The sequence below is a fragment of the Phocoena phocoena genome, chromosome 16, assembly GCF_963924675.1.
Source record: "Phocoena phocoena chromosome 16, mPhoPho1.1, whole genome shotgun sequence".
NCBI classification, from domain to species: domain Eukaryota; kingdom Metazoa; phylum Chordata; class Mammalia; order Artiodactyla; family Phocoenidae; genus Phocoena; species Phocoena phocoena.
In genome coordinates, this window is record NC_089234.1 from 59,378,008 (window position 1) to 59,403,060 (window position 25,053).

General features: G+C 39.5%; 1 protein-coding gene across 3 annotated transcripts; it reads left to right on the forward strand.

Annotated features, from left to right (window-relative positions):
* The first annotated feature begins 1,807 nt into the window (after positions 1–1,807).
* ANXA7 (annexin A7) lies at positions 1,808–24,493 on the forward strand. 3 transcript variants are annotated; one of them, XM_065893783.1, is made up of 13 exons: positions 1,808–1,921; positions 5,431–5,485; positions 7,711–7,933; positions 8,536–8,637; positions 9,250–9,314; positions 13,970–14,072; positions 14,290–14,384; positions 17,189–17,302; positions 17,541–17,711; positions 20,628–20,798; positions 20,878–20,953; positions 22,031–22,143; positions 24,157–24,493. In XM_065893783.1, exons 2-13 carry the CDS (start codon positions 5,432–5,434, stop codon positions 24,277–24,279), a joined length of 1,410 nt encoding a protein of 469 aa, XP_065749855.1. In that variant the 5' UTR covers positions 1,808–1,921; position 5,431; the 3' UTR covers positions 24,280–24,493. The 3 variants fall into 3 exon arrangements, with proteins under 3 accessions (XP_065749855.1, XP_065749853.1, XP_065749854.1); XM_065893781.1 differs by lacking the exon at positions 1,808–1,921 and adding an exon at positions 9,744–9,809 and having other exon boundaries at positions 5,432–5,485; positions 8,503–8,637; XM_065893782.1 differs by lacking the exon at positions 1,808–1,921 and having other exon boundaries at positions 5,432–5,485; positions 8,503–8,637.
* The last annotated feature ends 560 nt before the right edge of the window (positions 24,494–25,053 follow it).

Consider the following 25,053-nt stretch of genomic DNA (forward strand, 5'->3'; position numbering starts at 1 on the left):
TGAATACAGGCAAGTTAAATACTCATGTGCTATGACTACTGTTTTTTTTTTTTTTTATTTTGGCTGCGTTGGGTCTTTGTTGCTGCGCGCAGGCTTTCTCTGGTTGCAGTGAGTGGGGGCTACTCTGTTGCAGTGCGCAGATTTCTCATTGCCGTGGCTTCTCTTGTTGCGGAGCACGGGCTCTAGGCTTGTGGGCTCAGTAGTTGTGACTTGCAGGCTCTAGAGTGCAGGTTCAGTAGTTGTGGCACACGGGCTTAGTTGTTACGTGGCATGTGGGATCTTCCCGGACCAGGGATCGAACCCGTGTCCCCTGCATTGACAGGCGGATTCATAACCACTGCGCCACCAGGGAAGCCCATGACTACTGTTAAATGTGTCACAGCAGACATCTATAAAAGGTTTTCTTGTGTGCAAAAAAGGGAGTCCACCCAAGGGAAGGTAAAGAAAAGAAGGTCAGGAAAAGCTTCTTGAGGCAGGAAGGAGATGGGTGATCTTTGAATTGAGTCTTAATAGATTCATAATTGTTAAAAGGCGGGCAGTGCTTTCTAGGCAGAGGCAGCATGAGGAAAGGGTCTCTGGCCCTGGGGGGCCTTGTATGTCAAGAAAGAAGGACAAATTGAAAGGATGAAGTGGGAAATCTAGTGGTATCTACCTGAATAGACTATCGGATATTTGGGCCTATAGCTCAGGAAAGTGGGCGGGAAATAGGAGGTTTGGAAAATAACCTCTCAAGCTGATAATTAAGGCAGAGGGAAGGATGGGGATGAGATCACCGAGGTAGTAATGTAGAGCAAAGGAGTAAGGACAGGCTTCTTAGGGAATGCTTAAATTCCAGAGGTCTCCAGGCAGATTGGACAGAAAGGCCCAATATTTTCCAGACAGATTGGTGAGAGCTGGGGAATTAATGCTGGGTATCCAGAGTGTTGTGCAGTTTTGTTTAAATTTGGCAGTGACCTTTCTCAAGTACCTTCCACTTCACCCCTGTTTTAGGGCCATGTATATCTTGCTTTTGCCACTTAAAAATTTAATCCACCCTGTCCCACCCCCATGAGGAAGCTTTTGGGTAGAAAAGCATGCGGAGTAATAGGTTAATAGTTCTCAAACTTTAGTGTGCATAGAACCACGTGGAGGGCTTGTTAAAACAGATTGCTGGGCTTCATCTCTAGAATTTAATTCATTAGGTCTAAGGTGGAGCCCAATGAGTTGCATTTCTAACAAGTTACCAGGTAATGTCGTGGCTGCCAGTCTGGGGACCACAGTTTGAGAACCACTGTAAAAGGTAGCTAACTGGTTCTTTGCTCTGGAATATAAACTTTCTTAATGAGTTTAAGATACTGGTCTGGGCCCTTGAAATTGGCCTCAAATGTTTAATGGTAGGGCTCTAGTGTGAGGGGAGCCTGGAATCACCTAACAACTCCCTTCTGGAGTGGTTTTGATTAGTGCATCTCCTGTTCCCACTATCTAGGAGCCTCATAAATATTAATTCAATTCACAAGGGACTAATAAAAGACACCGTCTTTGTCCTCAGAAGATAGGGAGGACGGCACATCAGGCGGAGAGGCTGCCCCTGGCCTCCCAGTTTCGAGCCCTTCTTTGCCGCCCACCACTGAAGGGGCTTCGGGATTCCTCAGGACGGCTTCAACTTCCCAAATGGCTTGAGAGAGCCCAGAAGGAACTGTGATAAAACTGGCTGGTGCATCCGAAGAGAGCGTCTTCTCGCAGGTGGAGCGGCGAGGCGGGGCGGAAGGGAAAGCCGGAGCAGCGGCATCGACAGCCGCCTGGACTAGCCCTGTCGGCGCCGCCCCCTGCGATCCTAACGGCCTCGGGCGGCGGCCCTCGGCGCCCCGCCCTTCCCGGGCCCGCCCCCGGCTCCATCTTGCCCGAGATCAGTTTGGGACGAGACGCTGCTCCACCGGGTCAGGTGAGGAACGGCGTACCCTACCCTTGCCACCCCTCGTCCCCCTCGGTCGCCTCGCCCCGGCCTGCTCTGAGGCCTGCCAGCCGGGAGAGGGCGGGGCCCCGCGTGTGTCCACGAGCCGGGGGGCGCTGGAGGAGCCTGTGGGCCCCGGGAGTGGCCGGCGACTCGGTGTGCGCGTTTTGGGACCCGGGCTGCCTGGTGGGGGCGTTCGGGCGGGGGCGCATTAGGGCGGGATCGGCGAGGCGTTCGGGTAACGGGAAGTCCTGTTCGCCGGTCATCTGTGCCCCTTGGCTGTCCGGAGGTCCGAGGGAGCTCACTGCCCGAGGGGCCTCCCGCGCAGGCAGGTGGACCACAGGTGGAGGGGTTGAGGCCAGAGGATGGCCCTGCTGAAGCGACCCCAAGGAGGGCTGAGTAGGAAAACCGGTGAGCAGCACCGAAAGCTAAGTCCGGCTGGTGACTAGACTTCCTGGTGACACAGCAAATTTAGGGAAACTTGGGACGTTTGTACTTGCTTAGTGAACCTAGGACAGAATGCGGAAGCCTAAAACTGTACAGTGGTTCAGGTTTATAATTCTTGGGAGCTATTCAGGGAAGTGGCATTCCAGATTTGATTCCTAGTACCTTAGCAGCAGCAAACGTGTGCTGATTTGAGCCCAACCTGTGTGAACAATTCTACAGAAGGAGATGGCTGATGTCCACCATAAAGTGACAGAAATGAAAAGAAGTCGTCCAACTGCCTTTAAACTCTCTAATTTCTGCCAGCTGGTGGGGAGCTGATCTGATAATCTGTCCTAATTAGATAATGAGTGTAATGAGTTACCTATCAGGCAGGGAAGGAGTTCAAGTACTAGATAGGGAGGTAGAAGAGAATTTTGACCACTGCAAAGTGATGCCTCCTTTCAGTCCTCACTGGTGGTGACTGCCTACCCTGTCCATGCAGAGCCTAGTCGTGCCTCCAATTCTTTATTGGAGGGCCCTTGCTGACAGATTTAAATGGTCTTTCCCAATCAAGAGGCAGGTTTTGGAAAATTGTGGTATCTGCTGTTGGCCATCTTCATACACCCTTTCTATTTTGTATTTGTTTCATAAATTTGCAACAGCTGCCTCCTGTGTTCCTGGGCTTCATGCCATCTCTGAGACTTGAATAGTGAGACCCACCCCTTTTAGTAGTTGACTCACTGGGTGGAGATGGTTTGGAAAACCAAGAATGCTTTTCTAGTCTTTTGAAAGTAGTTGCTGACGGAGGATGTTGAAAAGGAAATACAAGTTCTGGTTCACTGGTATAGTCTGATTATTCCTTGGGCAAAGTTGAGTAGTTTGTTGAGTCACCAACTCGGGTTTGTTTCAGCTTTTTACAAAACCTTTTTCAATCTGCGTTTTGAATAGATGATACATGCATAATTCCAAAAGGACACTTAGCCCTTTTTTTTAGTACATTGAAAAGTCTCCTTGTTATGCCCCAGCTCTCCTCTCCAGAGGCAGCAGTGGAGTACTGTTTCCTACTTTCTTGAGTATACTTTCAGGGATATTCTCTCTATATACAAGCAAATAAATGTAATTTTTACATATTTGGTTGCAAATTATCTATGTAGTTTTTCATCTTGCTTTTTTCCCACTTAATATGACTTAGAGTGGTTTCACATATGAGTAAAAAGAGAGCTGCTCATTTTTAATAGTTGCCTGACACTTCATTGTATGGCTATCCATAATCTGTTTTACCTGTTCCTTATTAATGGACTTTTAGATTGTTTTTAACCGTCTTTTTTTTTTTTTTTTTTTGGCCATGCCACTTGGCCTGCGGAATCTTAGTTCCCTGACCAGGGATTGAACCCAGCCCATGGCAGTGAAAGCACTGAGTCCTCTCCACTGAACTGCCCAGGAATTCCCAACCTTTTTCTGTTACAAATAGTGTGTAATGAATAGCTTTGTACGTATATAATTTTGCACTTGTGTAAGTATTTTTATGAGGTACATCCTGGAAATAGAATTGCATTCTAGTCCTTTATATAATTATACTTCAAAATGTACCCAGATTCATTTTCTTAAAGTTGCTTTAAGTTTTCTCATGTACGGATAATCTTTATCTTCATTCTGTTCAGAAACTCTTGTTGACGTAATTCCTCTAGTGCCTTTAAAGGTAAGATTTAATGTAGTAGCTAAAGGCCGTAGAAATAGGACTTTGTCACTGGAACAGTTCCTGAGATTTAGAAATTTAAATTGTTTTTGTAGTCTTTGGTGCTATAAAACTTGTTGCCTTTAAAATTATTATTGGGCTTCCCTGGTGGCACAGTGGTTGAGAGTCCGCCTCCCAATGCAGGAGACACGGGTTCGTGCCCCGGTCCGGGAGGATCCCACATGCCGCGGAGTGGCTGGGCCCGTGAGCCATGGCCGCTGAGTCTGTGCGTCCAGAGCCTGTGCTCTGCAACGGGAGAGGCCACAACAGTGAGAGACCCGCGTACCGAAAAAAAAAAAAAATAATAATAATAATAAAATAATTATTAATTTCTCCCATAAATTATTTTCAGACTTTTTCACTTTATTTTGACCCTGACCTCTTTTACCCTTGGTCCATCTGACTGTTCTTGGATGATATTGTTTCTCCTTTACTCCTTTTTTTTATCAACTGGGCTTGGGGAAGAAGACAGCAAAAAATGATTTAACGTCCTTTGCATCCAGGTCTTTGGATTCCAAATGACCGTTTTAAAACTGACTGGATCAGTTTTCTTATTTTCTTTCAACTTCGACTAAATATATGCCCATTCATTCTCAATTTAGCAAGTTTTTAGCTTCTATACTGTGCTTATGTCATAAGGAGCACTATAATAACTTAAATTTATTTTCTCATTTTCCTCCCCCCGCCGCCCCCCGCATCTCTGTATCAGCACCTAGGACAGTGCTTATTAAATAGTGGGCTTTTGTAAGTGTTGAACTGGATTTGTTTGGGGTCCTTTATTAAAAAATATTTTTATTGGAGTATAGTTGATTTACAATGTTGTGTTAATTTCAGGTGTATGGCAAAGTGAATCAGTTATACATATACATATATTGATGCTTTTTAAGATTCTTTTCTCATACAGGCCATTACAGAGTATTGAGTAGAGTTTCCTGTGTTATAAAGTAGCTCCTCATTAGTTATCTGTTTTATATATAGTAGTGTGTATATGTCATTGTTTGGGGTCTTAATAAAAAAGAAATACAAATCATTTATAGCTGTACTGGGGAGACGAGCCAAAACACATATTGAAAAATTTGGCAAATTAGGTGGTAGATTCAGAAATGCCAAAATATTCTGGTATCAAAATATCATTCACAGACCAGCAGCAATAGCATCACCTGGAAGCTTAGTTAGGAATACAGAATCTTGGGCCCCATCTCAGAACTACTGAATCAGTCTGCCTGCTAGACTCTTTTGAAAGAAGGTGTGTTTTGATTAAACCCTATGACAAAATATATCTTCAAAGGCCTTAATCCTTATAGGAAATTACAGAAGACATTTTTTATTGTTGTTACAGAATGTCGTACCCGGGCTATCCCCCCACAGGCTACCCAGCTTTCCCTGGATATCCTGTAAGTATTGCCACTTATGATACTAAAATAGCTCATGTCCTTGGCACAGATCTTATATAGAACTAGCCAGCCCATGACAGATCTTACAAACATGCTAGAGCAGGGGTCATAAATTCAAATGGCCAGAAGTACTGAGTAGAGTTCATGAGTGAAGGCAGGTGTTGTGGGGAACTACAGGGAGTTGGCTCACCTGTGGAAAGGCAGCAGTTAGTCAGGTTAAGCCACATGTGTCCATGCAGGGAGTCTGACCCAGTGTTGCTGGATAATTCCATATCTTCAAGTAAAGCCAACAATCTGGATTTTATGTGAAATTGCCCAATTTTTTAAATTGAGAAATGAATATTTTAAAATGTTAAATGCTGTATGATTCAGTACAACATGTAGGTAAGCTAAATCGATCCTATGAGTCACCGGGGTTTTTTGTTGTTGTTTTTTTTAAGTATTTATTTATTTTTGGCTGTGTTGGGTCTTCATTGCTGTGCGTGGGCTTTCTCTAGTTGCAGAGATCAGGGGCTACTCTTTGTTGTGGTGCATGGGCTTCTCATTATGGTGGCTTCTTTTGCTGCGGAGCGCGGGCTCTAGGCACGCCAACTTCAGTAGTTGTGGCGCACGGGCTTAGTTGCTCAGCGGCTTGTGGGATCTCCCCGGACCAGGGATCGAACCCGTGTCCCCTGCATTGGCAGGCGGATTCTTAACCACTGTGCCACCAGGGAAGTCCTGAGTTACTGGTTTTTAATCTTTGTGTTAGAAGATTTAAAATAACTTAAGAGGGGGCTTAAGAGAAAGCCCTCGCACGGAAACGAAGACCCAACACAGCAAAAATAAATTAATTAATTAATAAACTCCTACCCCCAACATCTTTAAAAAAAAAAAACTTAAGAGGAGCTTGACTCATAGGTAACAAATTGCAGTGGATTAGAGGTCCCTGGATTAGTACTTCTGAGACTTTTAGTATTTGGCGTGCACGTTATAAATGTGCTACCAAGTTCTGCCTTGTTAATGTCTATACTGTTCTGAGGACTAACCTCATAGCTGAGGCATAAGTAAGAATTGTGTTTCAATTTTATGCTCATAAGTATGCAGGGCTTCTTTCTAACTCTGGGAGAATAGAAAGAGGGGCCTATACAGATTAATGATAATCTGTATATTCTTATGTAAAGTGAATATATAGCTCTCCTGAATTTATTGAAGAGATGAGAATTATGAATATGTTCCCAGGTCCCTATGTACTAAACTGGACTCTGACCACCATTTCAGTCAATATCAGCTAATTGTTAAAACAGACAACCCTAACATCCCAATGACTTAAAGCAATAAAAACTTATTACTTGTTTACTTCAGTCTCCTAGAAGTCAGTGGTGGGGGTGGCCAGGGGAAGGGTGTGGTGGGGAGCTAGGAGGCTTTGTTCCATGTTGTCTTGCGGGTTCCCAGGCTCCTTCCATCCTCTGTTGCCTTGGTATATTGGCTCTACCATCCTCTAGTGCCTTGGAGTCCTCCACTGGATCTTCTGCTTCCAGCTGGCAGATGAAGGAAAAGAGAGGGGAAGAGAGAGCTTAGAGGATTGGGCAGAAAGTTAAGGGGACCAGGCTGGAAGTCGTGTATGTTACTTCTGTCCACATTCGTTTACCAGTATTCAGTCATATGGTCCTATTTAACTGTAACGGGGTCCTGGGAAATGTAGTATAGTTTTGTGGCCTTGGAAAAAGTTTAGTGAACATGTAACAGTCTCTCCACACTTAGACATTGTGTGATCTGAACTGAGGTCCAAAATGTCACACCCAGTGTATGACTCAGGTCACCTTTCCCCCCCGCCACCTGTTAATGCACAGGTCCAGATGTGTTGCAAGAAAGCCATGAATTCTTCTCTTTAGGGTAGAGAGGCAAATCTTCCTATTATTTCCAGGTGCTAGGAAAATGAAGGAACTAATGAGCTTTGCTAGTTGTTCCTGAAGGCTTGAGGTTTGGAAAGAGCCTGGTTCTTACTCCCAAATAGAGAAACAGACCCTTCTTGCCTAACACAGGTAGATTTATATATAACTGAATTCTGACAAACAAGTGTCCTGAAAAACTAGTATACTGATAAACTAGTATGAGATACCAGGACTTCTAATGGGCTTTTTAATATGTAAAAGAATAAGCTAGACCTTAACAGTTATCTTTGTTTCCTTAGCTAGGTTCTATTTCTTGGTGATCACATTCATTTGAAAATTTTTCTGGTTTTTCAGCCTGCGGGTCAGGAGTCATCTTTTCCTCCTCCTGGTCAGTATTCTTATCCTAGTGGCTTTCCTCCAGTGGGAGGAGGTGCCTACCCACCAACACCAAGTAGTGGCTACCCAGGAGCTGGAGGCTACCCAGGAGCTGGAGGCTACCCAGGAGCTGGAGGCTACCCTGCCCCTGGAGGCTATCCCAGTGCCCCACAGCCAGGGGGAGCTCCATCCTATCCTGGAGGTGAGTCCTGGGTTGTGGAATTAGTATAGCATTTTTTTCTTCTCTCTTTAATCCTCTCGGTTCCTTCTTGTTTTGTACGAGGTCAGAGTTGCTCTTAGCCTACTTTCTACCTTAGACAGTAAGGACCTAGCTGGCAAGATAGAAGGATAAAGGTTCTCAGGAGGCATGAAAGCTGGGAGCAGTCTCCAAAATTCTGTTGTGAAAGGAATTAGAATAAATCTCATGGTAATAAAGGACCAATATATAATGGTTTGGTTGATAATTTGTAATCTTAAGAAATGATTAAGATATTTCATTTGGCATGATTGTGACCTTAGGACAGCTTTGTCCACAGTATGTAAAAAACCAAGCCAACCAACCAAACAAACAAAAATCTTAGCACTTTTGTATTATAAGTTATTAAGGCAGATGAATGAAGTAACCTTTTTTTTTAATTTATTTTTTAATGGGGAAGGATTTGTTGAGAAATTGGATTTAGACCAAAAGGGACTACTGCTATAGCATTAATAGTATATTTTCTTCTACTGTTTCTAAAGTTTTCACTTCAATCATGAGAACTGTCACTGTAGTTTGTTTCTTTTTTTCTCTTGTTCTTCCTCCAGGCCAAGGGTTTGGAGCCCCACCAAGTGGAGCAGGCTTTTCTGGCTATCCACAGGCACCCTCACAGTCTTATGGCGGGGGCCCATCCCAGGTCCCACTACCTGGTATGTACTAACTGTCCAGAGAAAAACAGTAGCTTGATATTTTGAATCTTGCAGTTGCTGTTGAAGGAACTTAGTAGTTTATGTTTGGGATCGTCTTTAGTAAACGTTTATACTAAATACTTCTTAGGTAGTATATGGTTTCATGAAGTGTATTAATTTGATGAAAAAGTTTAATCAGCAAGATGGTAATAAGGACCTATTTTTTCAATCAAAAAAAAATTATCTGTCCTGAAGCCAAAAAGCAAAACCTTCAGGAACTTCTCTGCTCATTAGTATAGCACAAAGGAAACAACCCCCAGAACTATGTCCTGTCATCCTTTCCAGATGGAATCAGAATTTAATCTGGTTCAAGTGTTTTGTTCTTTTTTTAGAGTATTGTTTATAAAGAAATTATGTTAAATTATTTTAAAGAAATTAGGACATGGAATATTTTAAAAGGTCCTTGTGACCAAAGTTGGTTTTTGATTCAGTAAATTATAAAACTTAAAAATTATCCTAGTGAATAAATAGTGTGAATATTCTCATATGTTTCCGTATTCATAATAAATCAGTGCTGTTTTGAAAAATTAAATCAGTTAAGACCTGATTGCTGTATTTTTTCTTAATATGTAGGTGGTTTTCCTGGGGGACCGATGCCTTCTCAGTACCCTGGAGGACAATCTCCTTACCCTAGTCAGGTATTTTTTTTTTTCCTACCTTTTAAATTTAGTCTGGGTAACTGGATAATGCTAAAGAAGGGCACTACTCCTTTGCTAACATTAGAGGTTTCCATGAAGCAGAGGAGATGGTCTAAAACAGTTCACTTAAGACTTTAATCTTTGCTTCTGTTAGACTCCATGCTCTTTGGTCCACCTGCTTGTAAGTACTGTCCTGATGACTTTAATAAGACAAACATAGGTCCCTTCTCACAGGTGATGACACCCATACTCTTTTTCATAGTGATTCACTTGGACTCTTGGTGTTGATTTTAGTTCTTTTTCCTCCTCCCTTGCTGGCAATATAACTATGAACTCAGGTGACTGGGTGGTTGATATTTCTGGCAGTGTTTTATGAAGTATGGTTTTGTTTTCCTTTTTTACCTTTATAACTTTCCACTCTTCTTTCAGATCAATACAGAATCCTTACCTTCCTATCCTGTTTTCTCTCCTGTTTCTCTGGATTATAGCAGTGAAGTGAGTAAGGTTTTTTAATGTTCACTAATCACTAGATCTCCTGTATATGCCTTCATTTGTTTCTAATTTCTCCTGTATTTGTCTCTCACCACTTCCTTGAGGGCTCATTGTATCTGTTTTTATCTTTATGTCCTGGTAGTGCTTGGCAGGGCTTTAAATACAGTAGTCAATTAATGTCTGTTAAATTGATTTTTCAGGAGTCTCAGAAGGTCTCCCGTATATCAAATCTTTGCCCTATCTCAATATAGCTCCTTATTTTAATATTAAGTTTTATTCTTTAATTGACTTGTTAATTCTTTTATATCCTATGCAAGTTACTAGGAACATAAGCAGTTTTATGTTTACCTTATCTTGATTTTCTCATTTCATATTGTCTACTCATAAAGATCTAGCATTTTAAAGCTTTTTTTAGGCTGGGATTGGTAAGGGGTTACAGAATTGGAAGAAAAACAACTTAGCCATTTTCTGGCTTCCTTTCCAGATTTGAGGAATTTTTGAGCTCCAGAGAGGCCACACAGCTAGTGAAAGTCAAAGCTGAGACTAGATCCTAGCTCTTCTGCCTCTCAGACCAGTGGTCTCTGTTATACAGTGCTACTTTGCTGATACAGTAAATGATATTCCTCCAAAGCCCATAGTAAATTGCTTTCAATCCTTTTTTAAAAAAATTGTTGATTATTAATCATATTATAAATCTGTAGTTATTCTAATCATTTGTTATGAGAATTTTTATTTTAGTTTAGTTTAAGCATGCATTTGCTTTTAAAGACATCATTTTATGACTGAATATAAAAGATTTTTAAACATAAAAACACTAAAAGTAAAACATACATACACGTGCAGCTTATCTTGCATAACAATTACGACCCTAAATTGAAACCAGGAAGTTACAGAGCAGTAGATTTTGGGAGATGGAAAGTGGAATAGATGGAAGTGAAATAGACTACCTTGTGAGGAGTGAGCTCCCTGTCACTGAAAATCCCCTGATAGAAGTTGGTGTGTGTGTGTGTGTGTGTGTGTGTATGTGTGTGTAGGAAGATGTAAAGATAGTTTTTGTCTTGGGGCCAGGTGACCTCTCCTGGTTGACCCAATTCTAATTCTACGGCAGTTTTTCAGCAGGAAGATTGGAATGAAATGGAAGGCAAAGGGTGGCACTTTTGGTGGCAGATAGTATGGGCTTTGCTGTGCTGAGAAATCCTCTGTAGTTAGAGTTTTGACCTCAAGAATATAGACCCTGATTTCAGTATAATGCCTGCAGAATGATAGTATTCTTGATGAAGATTCACTTCAAACTTAGACTTTCAACAAAGAATAAAACAAAACCATTTTTCCCTCCAGATGAAAAATGGAATTAGTCTTTTGGTGGTTGTTCGTTTTTAGAAACAAGAGGATGACAGAAAATGATAGTCGTCAAATAGTGCATGATGAGGGTTAGTTTCTCTTACTGTCTAGTTCAGTGTATTATAAACAGAGGCTTCTGCCCTGCTTAGGATTTTAGTGACAGTGGTTACATCAAAGAAAACTTTCATCAGTGCTTGATACATTAAGCCTCATGTAAAGGCAATATGTTGAAAAATTTTTTCTGCTTGAATATTTGCTACAAGTAGAATAATTTTAGTTTTTCCTTAAAACCAATATACAAATATTTCTTGTTAGTTCTCTGCTTACATTCCTGGCTTAGAAACTACTGAAGGATGATTGTTAGGGCTTATTGGTAGAAGAAAGTGTTGGCGTGAGAGTAGAGATGAGTGGAAGGAATTACCGACCATAAAAATGTTTGTCGAAGGGTCTGGTCTCCTTCTCCCCAATCACTTTGCCCCTACAAAGGGGCATATTGGTTGGCATATTGCTGTTACTGTATTCAATGGGTATAACTTGAAATACCATTTCAGTTGCCTAGAAAGCAACTGAATCATTTTATGTTTTGAAATGATGTTGATTGCATCTTTAAATGATATTTTAGAGATACTTGGTTAAATAAAATATATTATTAAAATTAGATTTTAAAAAATGTGATGGGGGGACTTCCCTGGTGGTGCAGTGGTTAAGAATCCACCTGCCAATGCAGGGAACACGGGTTTGAGCCCTGGTCCGGGAGGATCCCACATGCCACAGAGCAACCAAGCCTGTGCGCCGCAACTACTGAGCCTGCGCTCTAGAGCCCGTGAGCCACTACTACTGAGCCCGCGTGCCACAACTGCTGAAGCCCACGCATCTAGAGCCCATGCTCCATTAACAATAGAAGTCACCGCAGTGAGAAGCCTGTGCACCGCAACGAAGAGTAGCCCCTGCTCGCCGCAACTAGAGAAAGCCCGTGTGCAGCAACGAAGACCCAACACAGCCAAAAATAAATAAATTTTTAAAAAAATGTGAAGGGATATCATCTTGCTGTATCCCATCTCTCTTAAACCCTGATTCGAATATTTTAAGAAAACTAATGAATTGTTTCATAGCTTTGTATTTAAAATTTTTTAAACTTAATTTTGTAATAATTTCAGACTTATAAAAAAGTTGTAAAAATTGTATACAGAATTCCTGTATACATACAGTTTACTCAGATTCTTACATAAACACAGTACAGGAAATAACAGTTTTATAATACTATTACCCAACCTTTAGACTTCATCAGTTGTCCCAGTAATGTCCTTCTGGTTCAGGATCAAATCCAGGATGAAACATTGCATTTGTTGTCATGTCTCTTAAGTTTCCTTTAATATGAAATAATTCTTCAGTCTTTGTTGTTAATCACCTTGATACATTGGAAGAATACTACCAGTTATTTTGTAAAATATTCCTTAATTTGTGTTTGTCTGATAAGTCCCCCTGATTAAATCTAGGTTATGCCATTTTGGCAGGAATACCACAGAAATGATGTCGTGTCCCTAGTGAATCATATCAGGAGGCACTAGTTGTTGATTTACCCCATTCCTGGTGATAATTGGTTTTGATCATTTGCTTCAGATGATGTCTGCTAGGTTTTCTGCTGTAATGTTACAAAGTATGCAAATATCTTAGTTCTCATTATACTTTTACCCACTGATTTTAGCATCCATTGATGATTCTTGCCTGAAACAGTACTGTGGTCTTTGTCATATGGTGATTTTTAAATTTCTTTATAGATTTGTATTTAAAAACATATAGTCCTTGTTTTGCTTTCTGGTTTATTTCCTTATAAAATCGATGAAGAATATTGTAACTCCCAGAGTCTGTAGTCATCAATTTCATTTTCATGCTTTTCTTATTATAAAATGTTTTATTTTATGTCTAATAATCAGGGCCCATACAGGAAATGAAGAGCTATTACCAAAAGTATATTGCTTGTTTGAAATCTCATTGGGCAAGTCTGGCTCTACCTCACTAAAGCCATTATTATATTCTTTAAATAAAACACTGCCACTCACACTACCTAGGGATCAATCTCTTTTTTGCCGTCCTGTTCTACCAAGAAGGAAACCAAGGCATGGAAAGATTGTGACTGTCTTCACAAGCTTGACTGTCTTGTTTCCTGAAAGTTTGGTGTCTGGCTATCTTTCGGTGGGAGAAGGATAGTCTCTGTCTGTTCCAGAATGAGCCATGAAAATAAATATCCTTATCCTAAAACCTAAGTACTGGCTTCCTTGCTTAAGAGTGATGATCAGAGAAGTCTTTTTTTTTCCCCCAATATTTATTTATTTATTTTGTCACACCAGGTCTTAGTTGCGGAAGACAGGCTTCTTAGTTTCAGCTCACTGGCTCCTTAGTTGTAGCACATGGGCTCCTTAGTTGCGGCAGGTGGGCTCCTTAGTTGTGGCATGCAAACTCTTAGTTGTGGCATGCATGTGGGATCTAGTTCCCTGATGAGGGATCAGACCCGGGCCCCCTGCATTGGGAGTGTGGAGTCTTATCCACTTCGCCACCAGGGAAGTCCCATAATCGGAGAAGTCTTAAGTTGTCTTCCTGTAAGCAGAGAAACCGGAGTTGGCTTTTTTTTTTTTAAGTTAGTATTTTTTTTATTAAAGACGTTGAACATTTTTTCATATTATTTTTCTTCCAGTTTTTTGAGACCCAATTGAAATATAACACTGTATTAGTTTTAGGTATACAACATGTTGATTTGGTATATGTATGTATTGTGAAATGATTACCACAATAACTGATTTGGATTTTATGCCTCTTGTTCTCAGCCTGCTTCGATGACTCAGGGAACTCAAGGAACAATCCAACCTGCTGCCAACTTTGATGCCATGAGAGATGCAGAAATTCTTCGTAAAGCAATGAAGGGTTTTGGTGAGGAAAACATTTTTGTCTTATTTACAATCAAATTCAAATGATTGAGTGTAGAGTAAAAATAAGCTTTATATCATAAACCAAGTTTATATGTGAGCCTGTGTGCACATCCGTCAATTTAATCTGGCACCAGACACCTTGTAAGCATCTAAAAGATGTCATCAAGGAGCACCCCACACAGACCTCATCCTTACTTAGACATGTATGGTTCTTTCAGGTACAGACGAACAGGCAATTGTAGACGTTGTGGCCAATCGTTCCAATGATCAAAGGCAAAAAATTAAAGCAGCTTTTAAGACCATGTATGGCAAGGTATGTTTTGTTTTCTTTTCAGGAGTGAGCATGAACAGTGGCCTTACGCCCTGCATTCTGTCAGGTTGGATACTATCTTTTTATTCGTACTGGTGAGTACAAAGAAGAGACAACTAGATTTCAGAGACCCCAGGAGAGGTGTATTCAATATTTCTTTCTTTCTTTTTTATTAAATAAATTTATTTATTTATCTGTGGCTGTGCTGGGTCTTCATTGCGGCACGTGGGCTTCTCATTGTGGTGACTTCTCGTGTTGCAGAGCATGGGCTTTAGGTGCGCGGGCTTTAGTAGTTGTGGCTCGCGGGCTCTAGAGCACAGGCTTGGTAGTTGTGGTGCACGGGGTTGGTTGCTCCACGGCATGTGGGATCCTCCCGGACCAGGGCTTGAACCTGTGTCCTCTGCATTGGCAGGCGGATTCTTAACCAATGCGCCTCCAGGGAAGTCCCATCAATATTTATTTCTCTTAGAAGGCTTTCCAATTCTAGAGTAGTCCTTGATCTCACAGTCATACCTATTTACTATGACTGGTAGGTGACACATGTTCAGTAAAAAGTAGATTATGACCACAATCCTGATCAGTAGCTTGGTTCTCGATCTGCTCCTTACAGTTGGATTCAAGGACTTCTTAGGTAGCCCTTGCTTATTTTTGGTCCCTGGTATCATCTTTCACTCCTCTCCCTCCCTCTAAACATATCTTGTATTATGACTTTATAGAACTTCTTGCCATTCCCTGCACACATACTTCTGTGTTTGGTATATGTTGTTCTCTTGTCCTGGAACACCTTTTCCTTTTTTCCTGCATGGCAAACAATTTCTCCAGGATTTGTCTTGATTAAGCTACTTTGTGAAGTTTCTCTCATTGCTCTGGGCATAATTTGGCTGCTTCTTCCACTGTGGTCCCATAGCACTTTGTAAAACCTCTGCTGTAACTAATCTCACTGCCCGCTCCCCAAAACTGTGAGCTTCCATCAGGCAAACCATGTCATATTCATCTTTGTATTTATAGTACCAAGTACAGGAACACTAACAGATAGCCACTTAAATATTTGTTGAGTGGATGATCAGTGACTAAATCCAGCAAGATTCTGTGGCTGAAAGGTGTCATCGTTTCTTAAATATAAAGGGCAAGACTGGGTAGCATTGGTTTGCCATTTAGATAGGAGTCCTAAAAATTTTCCGATATCCTCTGAATCCAGTTTACTTTTCTCAGAATGGAAGTAGACTTCCACTAGCTGGTCCCACCTCATCTTTTCTACCCTCCCTGCCCAACCCAAAATCCACTTCCTTAGTCTTAAGGCTGATGAAGTGACACAAACTCTAGTTTCTCTTAGGGTTCAACATCAGACTCACTTTTCTTACAAAAGTATTTTCCACATTATGAATTTCTTTAGTTCACATGTAGTCTGTGCTTTGTTGTCCTGAATTTTCTCATACAGCACTTTTGAATTAAAACTAAATTCCCAGCCTATTTTCCTTACCCACAGCCACCTTTTCTCTTGACTTCTTATTAATAAAAATACTATTCCTCTAGCCTGCCTTGGAGTCTTCTTTGATTCCACACCCTTCTTTGTCAGTTAATCAGTGAATATTGTTTCAGTGCCTACTGTATGCCAGGCTCTGCTTTGTCCTAGCAACTGGTTATTGACTATGTCTTGTTGATCTAATCTGTAGAAGAGCTCTTTAAAAATGTGTCTTCTGTCTCCTTTTTTTCTTTCCACCACTCAAGTCCAAGCCTTTATTACTTCTTACCTAAATATTCCAGTAGCCTAAATTTCATTTATAGCCTCTGTCGTCATAGTCCGTACTGCCTGTTGATACTGCCCCTTGTTGCTATATCAATGCCATTTTCTTACGTAAAGGTTTCCAGCAACTCCTCCCAACGTGCAGAATCAAATCCACACTCTTTAGCTTGGTATTCAAGGTAATAATCCAAGCATATAGTTACAACTTTGTTTTACTAATCTCTGAAAACATTACCTTCTAACAAAATTGGTTGTCTTGTTGTTCCATTGAACAAGCTTTGCTCATTCTTGCCTCTATACTGTTGATTCTCAATCTCAGCTGAGTATCATAATCTCTTTTCAAACTTAAAAACACACGCAGAATCTCTGGGTATTCATTCTTGACATAAGTGTTGTTTGTGTTTTTGTTTTTTAGAAAAATTCTGCAGATGATTTTAATGCATATAGCCAAGGCTGGGAACCACTTTTCTGTTCCTTGTTTGTGTTCTTCCTCCTTGCCTGAAATACCTTTCTTCTTTCTCTTTGCCTGCTAATTTTTACATATTCTTCAAGGTCTGGACTAAACGTTTTCTCTGAGCTCTCTAGCCCACTTTAACTTTTCCTATTTCAGCTTATTTCTGTGCTATTTACTCATCTGGTGCTGGAGTACAGGCTGCTTTATATTAACTTTTTTAAAATGTTTATCTTTTCAAATAAGAACACGATGATGACAATTTCTATTTCCTCATAGAGTAAGAACAGTTTCTTATACTAAGTAAATATCTGTTTATCATTTTGTTAATTTGAATTATTCTTTGTTTCCTATACCTCTTATTTTGTACCTAGTGTAGTGGTGGAACTATAATAAATTTATTATTGTTTATTGATAGAATGAGTAAAATATATCTGCTTGAGTATAATAAACTTAAAATAAATATTTATTCCTTAGTATATAATATTCAGAACAGCAATTGAGGCTTTCATATAGCAATTCAATTCCATTTTTTCATATTGTCCTTAAAAAATTTAAGCAAAACAAAATTTGGAGAGCACATATACTTAGTTTGTATTTGTAATTTAACAGGATTTAATCAAAGATCTTAAGTCAGAGTTAAGTGGAAATATGGAAGAACTGATCCTTGCCCTGTTCATGCCACCTACGTATTATGATGCCTGGAGTTTACAGAATGCAATGAAGGTACTATATGGCATTTACTTTGAGTATTGTATCGTATTTCAAATGTAAAGCCCCATAAACTTTGGCAGTTCTGAATTTATAGTGACAGCTAAATCAGTACATTATTTTATATCATCTGAATATATAGAGCTTTTCAGGTCTGGAGGCCAAAGAAATATTTGATGGAACAGTAAGATTTAACTACTTTCAGAAATTTCATGATTTGTTGTATAATTCTCCCTTTCTTCACTTCACATAGGGAGTAGGAACTCAGGAACGTGTATTGATTGAAATTTTATGCACAAGAACAAATCAGGAAATCAGAGAAATTGTCAGATGTTATCAATCAGAATTTGGACGAGACCTTGAAAAGGACATTAGGTCAGATACATCAGGGCATTTTGAACGTTTACTTGTATCCATGTGCCAGGTGAGTATAGCATGAACGTTTGGGTGTTGGTGGAGGGAACATTTTTTACTGCCTATTGCCAGTGGCCATTCTTTATTCCTTTTAATATTTAGCCCCCTTGGAATCTTAACATCTTTAAGAGGGACAATGCAGAATCCACTGTACAGGTTTCTTTGTAGTCACTACTGAAATTTATTTCTGCAGATGTGTCCTTTGTAAGGAATCAGAAATTAACCTCTTTAAGGTTGTATGAAATCAGAAATCACCTTGAGGCTCTGTGTCTTAGAATGGCGATGAATCTGTACTTTTGAGCTTAGCATTGTACTGCCAGTTAAGTCGGACCATCAACTGAAGGTATGTAGGTCCGCCATGCAAGTGCTACAAGAGTGAGGACTGTGAGGAGAGCCAGAAATGCAGAAAATGTTTCAGCGTTCACAGTACTTAGTACTGTGGGTACTGTGCTTAGTACCCTCCTTGTTCTGATTCCCCAAATGTGCTGGAAAAGTGGCAGAAAATTCTCCAAATAGGGTATTTGGAATGATACTACAGATACACTTAGAATGAGATAATCAGGGTATACTTGAAAGAGATGAGGCAAAATACTAGCACACTGATTCAGTATCAGGAGTTGTTGGCTATCCTGCTAGTGCACAGGTTGGACAGTCTTGAAGATTCTAGAAGTAGAGGAGAGGCTCTTCACAGCAAAGGGAGGTAGTTGCAGAAAAGACAGTGTGCCAAAGTGCATGGGTATGGAAATGAGAAAAGAAAGCAAATGGATGGGAGGACATTGAATTTACCCACAACAGAGTAACAGAGCAGGGGAGTAGGTTATCATGAAAAGAAAATCAGGACCAGAGAGTTAATGCTAAAAAATGATTATTAAGACTTTAATGAGGTGCTGAATATTTCTTTATGCAGGGTTCAAGGCCCAGCCATCTTTCAAAGTAAAGGTCCCTATTCCAGGGAGTGGCTTCCTAGGAAAATGGGACTGTATTGTGTACTTGAATCCAAAGGCAATCATCTGGGGAGTTGTTCCTGAGCTCCTTTGCCTGTGCTGTATTCAGTAGCCCATTTAGAATATGCTTCTACACATTCCTTGTGCCCAGTGCTCTTCAGGAGACAATTTCTCACCTTCAAGGAACACCTCTCCATTTTGCTGCTCAGACAGACACTGAGACTCTAGAGGGCAGCCTTTCCTTTGTTTGGGTTTGTGTTTCTATTGATATTTTTGAGAGAAACCAACTACCCATCTAAGCTTTACTCTTGTTCAGGCCCAGGCCCTCCCTCTCTTCTTCCCAGTGAAGAGTTTGGTCTATAAATTGGTACAGGCTAGCAGTACTTGAGTTATTTATAACTTCTTCTAAAAGGCTCACATGTCATTTTCATGTATACATTCATAATAAATACTTGTATATTAAGATTACACTTGGATGAAGGAAAGGACGTTCATGAAACCTCCATATTATATACTCCCTCCTTTGACTTAAATTCCTTGAGGGGAAGGGCCCTGTCTTTCTTGTGTCCCCACCACTTAGCACATCCTGTTGTTTCTGTTCCTCTGGAGAACCCTGACTAATACAGCCTGGTACAAAGCAAGTGCTCCATACCTTATAGTTATATGGATAAATACAAAGTGGAACTCAGTATAATGCATATTGATCTTAAATCCCAGGTAAGCAGACTCATAATTTATTTGAGTGGTAGTTTATATCTCCTATTAGAGGAGGTCCTCAGCGTGGCTCAGTAGTCGCTTCATCATGAGAAATCTAAAGTTACTTCAGACCCTGGAGTTCAGGGATATCCAGCCTCCAGGAAACCTCAGTGCTTCTCTCTCCGAACTGAACAGGGGACGGTGCTTATTGGCTCAGAACATGAACCGATAGAACTAGACCCTATCACAAGAGAAGTGAAAAATGAAATTCCTTTGGTGGCAGAAGGCTTTCTCCCAGAGGATAGAAGTGGCTGCATTGTTAGTGTTCAGGACTTGCTAGATCACGAGTCTGTGTGTGTGGCCACAGCCTCTGGAGGTGTCATACTTTGCAGTCTCAACACACACCATTCTGTTTCTCCTGGCCCAATTACCACCCTTCAAGCTATCTCCTCAGAGAAGCATTCTTGGACTCTCCTGGGCCATTTGTCATTCCCTGCTCTGAGCCCGCACTTAATTCCCAGAGACCTCAGTTATAACCCTAATCCCACCGTGGAGGCATCTTTTATCTCCTTAATGGGAGGAATGGAGTGGCCATAGTCACTTCCAGTCCTTGTGGTTTCTATCATGCCTAGTCTCTTAATACCTGTTAATAAATGTTTATTGAATAAAAACAAAAACAAAAACCCCAAAACTTCTAAACCAAGGACCAAACCCTGAAGAGTAACTTTTTAAAGAACCCCTTTCTCTTGGTGTACCAAGAGAAAGCTTTTTAAAGTGAATGTTAATAAAATTTTCCACACTTTCAAAAATAAAATGTGTGTGTGATTTTTCATGGAAACCTTTTCTGATTTAATTTAGCTCTCAAAGCCCTGAAAACCTCTCATTTTAATATAACATCATTAAACCATGGTCATATAAAATCCAAAGTTGGCAGTGTAATAAAGTACTAGTTACACTAGTATAGTTTCTTTGGAAATGAAAGATAAGTGTGACAAACTTTATGCATTAATTTTTAGTAAATTGTCCCTTTAAATCCAGAAATGACTAGATTGGAAAAACTTTTTTTTTTCTTTTACAATTTTATTTTACTTTTTTGTCACATGGCATGCAGGATCTTTGTTCCCTGAGCAGGGATCGAACCTGTGTCCCTGTCATGGGGACCTGTCCCCTGCAGTGGAAGTGCGGAGTCTTAACCACCAGACCACCAGGAAGTCCCAGAAAAAAAAATTTTTTTTTTAATAGAACTTGTATCACCTTCTTCTAATTCCTGCCTTCCTCTTTTGCAGGGAAATCGCGATGAGAACCAGAATGTTAACCACCAGCTGGCTCAGGAAGATGCTCAGCGTCTCTATCAGGCTGGTGAGGGGAAATTAGGGACAGATGAATCTTGCTTTAACATGATTCTTGCCACAAGAAGCTTTCCTCAGCTGAAAGCTACCATGGAGGCCTATTCCAGGGTATGAGCTTTTCTTTTGAAGATTTGGCTTCCATTTTAAGGTGTGAAAATATTTTAACCACTATACTTTTTGTTTACAGATGGCTAATCGAGATTTGTTAAGCAGTGTCGGCCGTGAGTTTTCTGGAAGTGTTGAAAGTGGTTTGAAGACCATCTGTAAGATACTTTAGTGTTTTGCTTTGTTTTCTTTGTAGATGAGTGAGGCTTGAATAGTTGTTCCCATTAAGTGGTGATTATTAATATAGCCTCCCTGGAATCTGCTTAGGCAGAGACCAAGCTAACCCTCTGTTTTTATATGCAATTCTCTATGAATGGTTGGTGGTGTGATCAAATAGGATTGTTTTGAAATTATTTGGTCTTTATTCTCTATGCCCTTCTTGAGGACTATACAAAAATATATGATAGATTGTAGCATTTCCATTAAGGTGAATAGGAAAGCCCTAAGGAACTACAGAGTGCCACCACACAAAGCGTCATTTTGAGCTCTCCAAAACACCTTTGAAGTACTTAGCCCAATGAGACCCTTTTCCATTTGGAAATTAAAAACCCAGTTTTTGGTGTCCTGACATTCAGATGTTTAATGAAATGGAAATTTCATTATCATGGAGAATATAAAACTAAAGAGACTATTAGTAACACATTGATATTAGCAATTGAATATCTTACAAATACTACTATAGTAATTGTAGCTAACGTAATGATGTATAGTTAGTACATCTCTACCATCTGCAGGAAGAGACTTTGCTAATTTAATTTTACTAAGAGAAAACATGTCAGATTTCTTATTATCATTCTCAAATCTTTGCTCAAATCTGTGATTTCTTTTTTTATATTGGAGTGTATCTTACATCCTTCTGTCAGTCAAATGATATATTTGACATCTAGAATTCAGATTTTAGTCATTATTCCTTTTAAGTAAGATATTACCAGGGCACAGTTGCTACAGATTTTCTCACTTTAAGGGGGAAAATGTTAAGAAGCTAATGACTGCATCGATGGAGAGAAAATGGGATTTATTGGCCAGAGGGGATCTTGTAGAATTGAAGGTAGCCTGTCTGATGCTGCTGGAAAGAAAGATGGAGGCTGAGAAAAATCAAGGGGAGAATATCTTCAACTCACCTCAGATTTCTGAGATGATTACATAGAAAATGATCAAAAGCAGCTAGAAGTGATAGATGGTGTGTGCACACCTTTGTCAAGTCATTTCACGTCTGAAGCGTCTCTCACTTGCAGTGCAGTGTGCCCTGAACCGCCCTGCCTTCTTCGCTGAGAGGCTGCACTATTCTATGAAAGGTGCCGGCACAGATGACTCCACCCTGGTCAGGATTGTGGTCACTCGAAGTGAGGTGAGGCTTTCTCTGTTTGTCTGATCTTACTTGATTTTGAATGTTGATCCTTTTTTCTTAGCAATATTAAAAACATTTTTTTCTTCTAGTTTTATTGAGATATAATTGACACTGTATAAGTTTATAATCGGCACTGTATAAGTTTAAGGTATGCAGCATAGTGATTTGACTTATATACATCATGAATATTTTCACAGTAAGTTTAGTGAACATCCATCATCTCATATAGATACAAGGTTAAAGGAAGATGTTTTCCCTTGTGAAGAGAACTTTTAGGATGTACTCTCAACAACTTTCATGTATAATGTAAAGCAGTGTTAATTATATTTATCTCGTTGTACATTACATACCTAGTACTTACTTATAACTGCAAGTTTGTACCTTTTGACTGTCTTTCTCCAATCTTCCCTCTCCAACCCCTCACCTCTGGTAACCACAAATCCGATCTCTTTTTGTATGAGTTTGTTCATTTTTGAAGTATAATTGGCCTATAATACTATGCTTATTTCTGTTATACAACATAGTGATTCGATATTTCTATACATTTCAAAAGGATCCCCATGATAAGTCTAGTTATGACATGTCACCTTACAAAGATATTACGTAGTTATTGACTGTATTCCCCACACTGTATGAGGGAGTTCCCTAGTGGTCTAGTGGTTAGGATTTGGCGCTTTCACTGCCATGGCCTGGGTTCAATCTCTGGTCGGGGAACTGAGATCCTGAAAGCCACGAGGTGCAGGGGGGAAAAAAAAAGAACTGTATGAAAGACCTATGCAGATTAATCCCATTGGACATAAAAAATCTTAAAATTTAGCATACACTTAATTATGAAATAACTGTAAAAATTTTTATATTTATCTTTTTACCTAAATATAGCCTCAGATGTATTCCTTTCTTTGACTTTGTTTATTTAGTGGACTTCTTTTTAATCAAAAGAAAGCATATGCTATGAAATTATATGAAAGAAGGTAAATCATTTTTTAAAAGAGAACCATAATACAGTATTTAGAAAAACCTTCTTGTGTATTTGTTTTTAGACTTAAATTTTCTAAGCAGGATCCCTTTTTCTTTAATTATAATAAAATATACGTAACACAAGATTCCCATTTTAATCATTTTTAAGTGTACAGTTCAGTGACATTAAGTACATTCACATTGTTGTGCAACTATCACCACCAGAACTTTTTCACCTTACAAAACTGAAAACTCATTAAACAATAATTCACCATTCTCCTTGCTCCCCAACTCCTGGCAGCCACCATTCTGCTTTCTGTCCTATGTATTTGACTACTCTAGATACTTCATATAAGTGGAATCATACAGTATTTGTCCTTTTTAACATCTTCAAGGTTCATCCACATTGTAGCATGTGTCAGGATTTCCTTCTTTTCTAAGGCTGAATAATGTTCCATCGTATGCATACACAACTTTTTGTTTATTCATTCATCCGTCAATGGACACTTGGGTTGCTTCCACTTTTTGGCTGTTATGATTAATGTTGCTGTGAACATGGGTGTACAAATTTTGAGTCTCTCCTTTCACTTTTGTGTATACCCAGAAGTGGAATGGCTGTATTATATGGTAATTCTGTTTTTATTTTATTTTTTTGAGGAATTACCATACCATTTTCCCGTGGCAGCACCAGTTTACATTCCTACCAGCAATGTACAAGAGTTCCAACTTCTCCACATCCTTGCCAACACTTGTTATTTTCTGTGTTTTTGATAATAGCCATTCTATCAAATGGTTTTTAAATGACTAATATATTTGGAATAGTAGATGAAACTAGTATCACCCTTATTCAATATCTTTACAGAACAGTGAATCAGACATTCACCGGGTGACGCTAATACTGGTATGAATGCTAGCTATAAAATGCCGGTCATCTGGTGTTTTTTCCCCTCTGCTTTGGTTATAATTAGGATCTTTTCACTATTAAAGAATAATTCTAATATCAGTTTTCTTTAACAGCTGTTTTCTAATATCAAAAATATCATGTCTTGCATGCAGATTGATCTTGTACAAATAAAACAGATGTTCAGTCAGATGTATCAGAAGACCCTGAGCACAAGGATTGCAAGTGATACGAGTGGAGATTACCGAAGGCTTCTTCTGGCCATTGTGGGCCAGTAGGAGAGATTTTTTTTAAATGAGTGGAAGCTATTCAGAGCTTATCCTTCAAAGCAATGACTGACCTGCATGCAGCAACATCAATCCTCACCTAACCAAAAGAGCTTTTTACTAAAGACTGTGTCAGGGTATTGTGCTTGGTTTGCACATGTGGTTATTGCCTTAATTCCAATGTTATTTTTTTCTCTATATACGATCAAGTAAAGCCATATCACAATGATGAATAATGCAATGTTTGTAAAGCATAATTCTCACTGCTCTTATTCTAAATAGGATACCAAATTGAATAAAAGTCACAACAGTCTGTAATTCTGTGTAATAATACTGAATAAAAAATTCAGTATTGAATAAATTTGAATAAATATTGAATTTAAAAAAGCCCTTGCCTTCCATTGGACAATTATAGTTGGTAATATGTCAAAACTGTATTTTTTTTTTTTAAATTCAGCTCTTTTGACCTAGAAGAGCAATTTGCATCTTACTTTACATAAATAGGTATTCTATATTCATAAACACTAAACTTCCCACATAGAAAATAGTTTAGTATTGCCTGTAATAACTTTTGAAAAAGGGATTATGTGTTTATGTGCATAAAATATATAGCCTACTTTTACGTCTACTGAGACTGCCTAGAGATCTTTATTGGCCCTTGATTTTTTAAAATAATTTATGAAAGACTTTAATTTTAGTTGCAATTTAATCATGATTCAAGACAGTGAAGCTTGACACATAAGAGGTGCTGAATGAATGAATAAATGAGGCTTAAATCATCTTCCT

Excerpts from the sequence above, each read along its gene's own strand:
- ANXA7 (XM_065893781.1), top strand. The coding sequence starts at position 5,432 with ATGTCGTACCCGGGCTATCCCCCCACAGGCTACCCAGCTTTCCCTGGA. Across the intron at positions 7,934-8,502 it reads AGCTCCATCCTATCCTGGAG|TTTGTTTCTTTTTTTCTCTT; the intron begins GTGAGTCCTGGG and ends CTGTCACTGTAG. Across the intron at positions 20,954-22,030 it reads AAGTGGTTTGAAGACCATCT|TGCAGTGTGCCCTGAACCGC; the intron begins GTAAGATACTTT and ends TCTCACTTGCAG.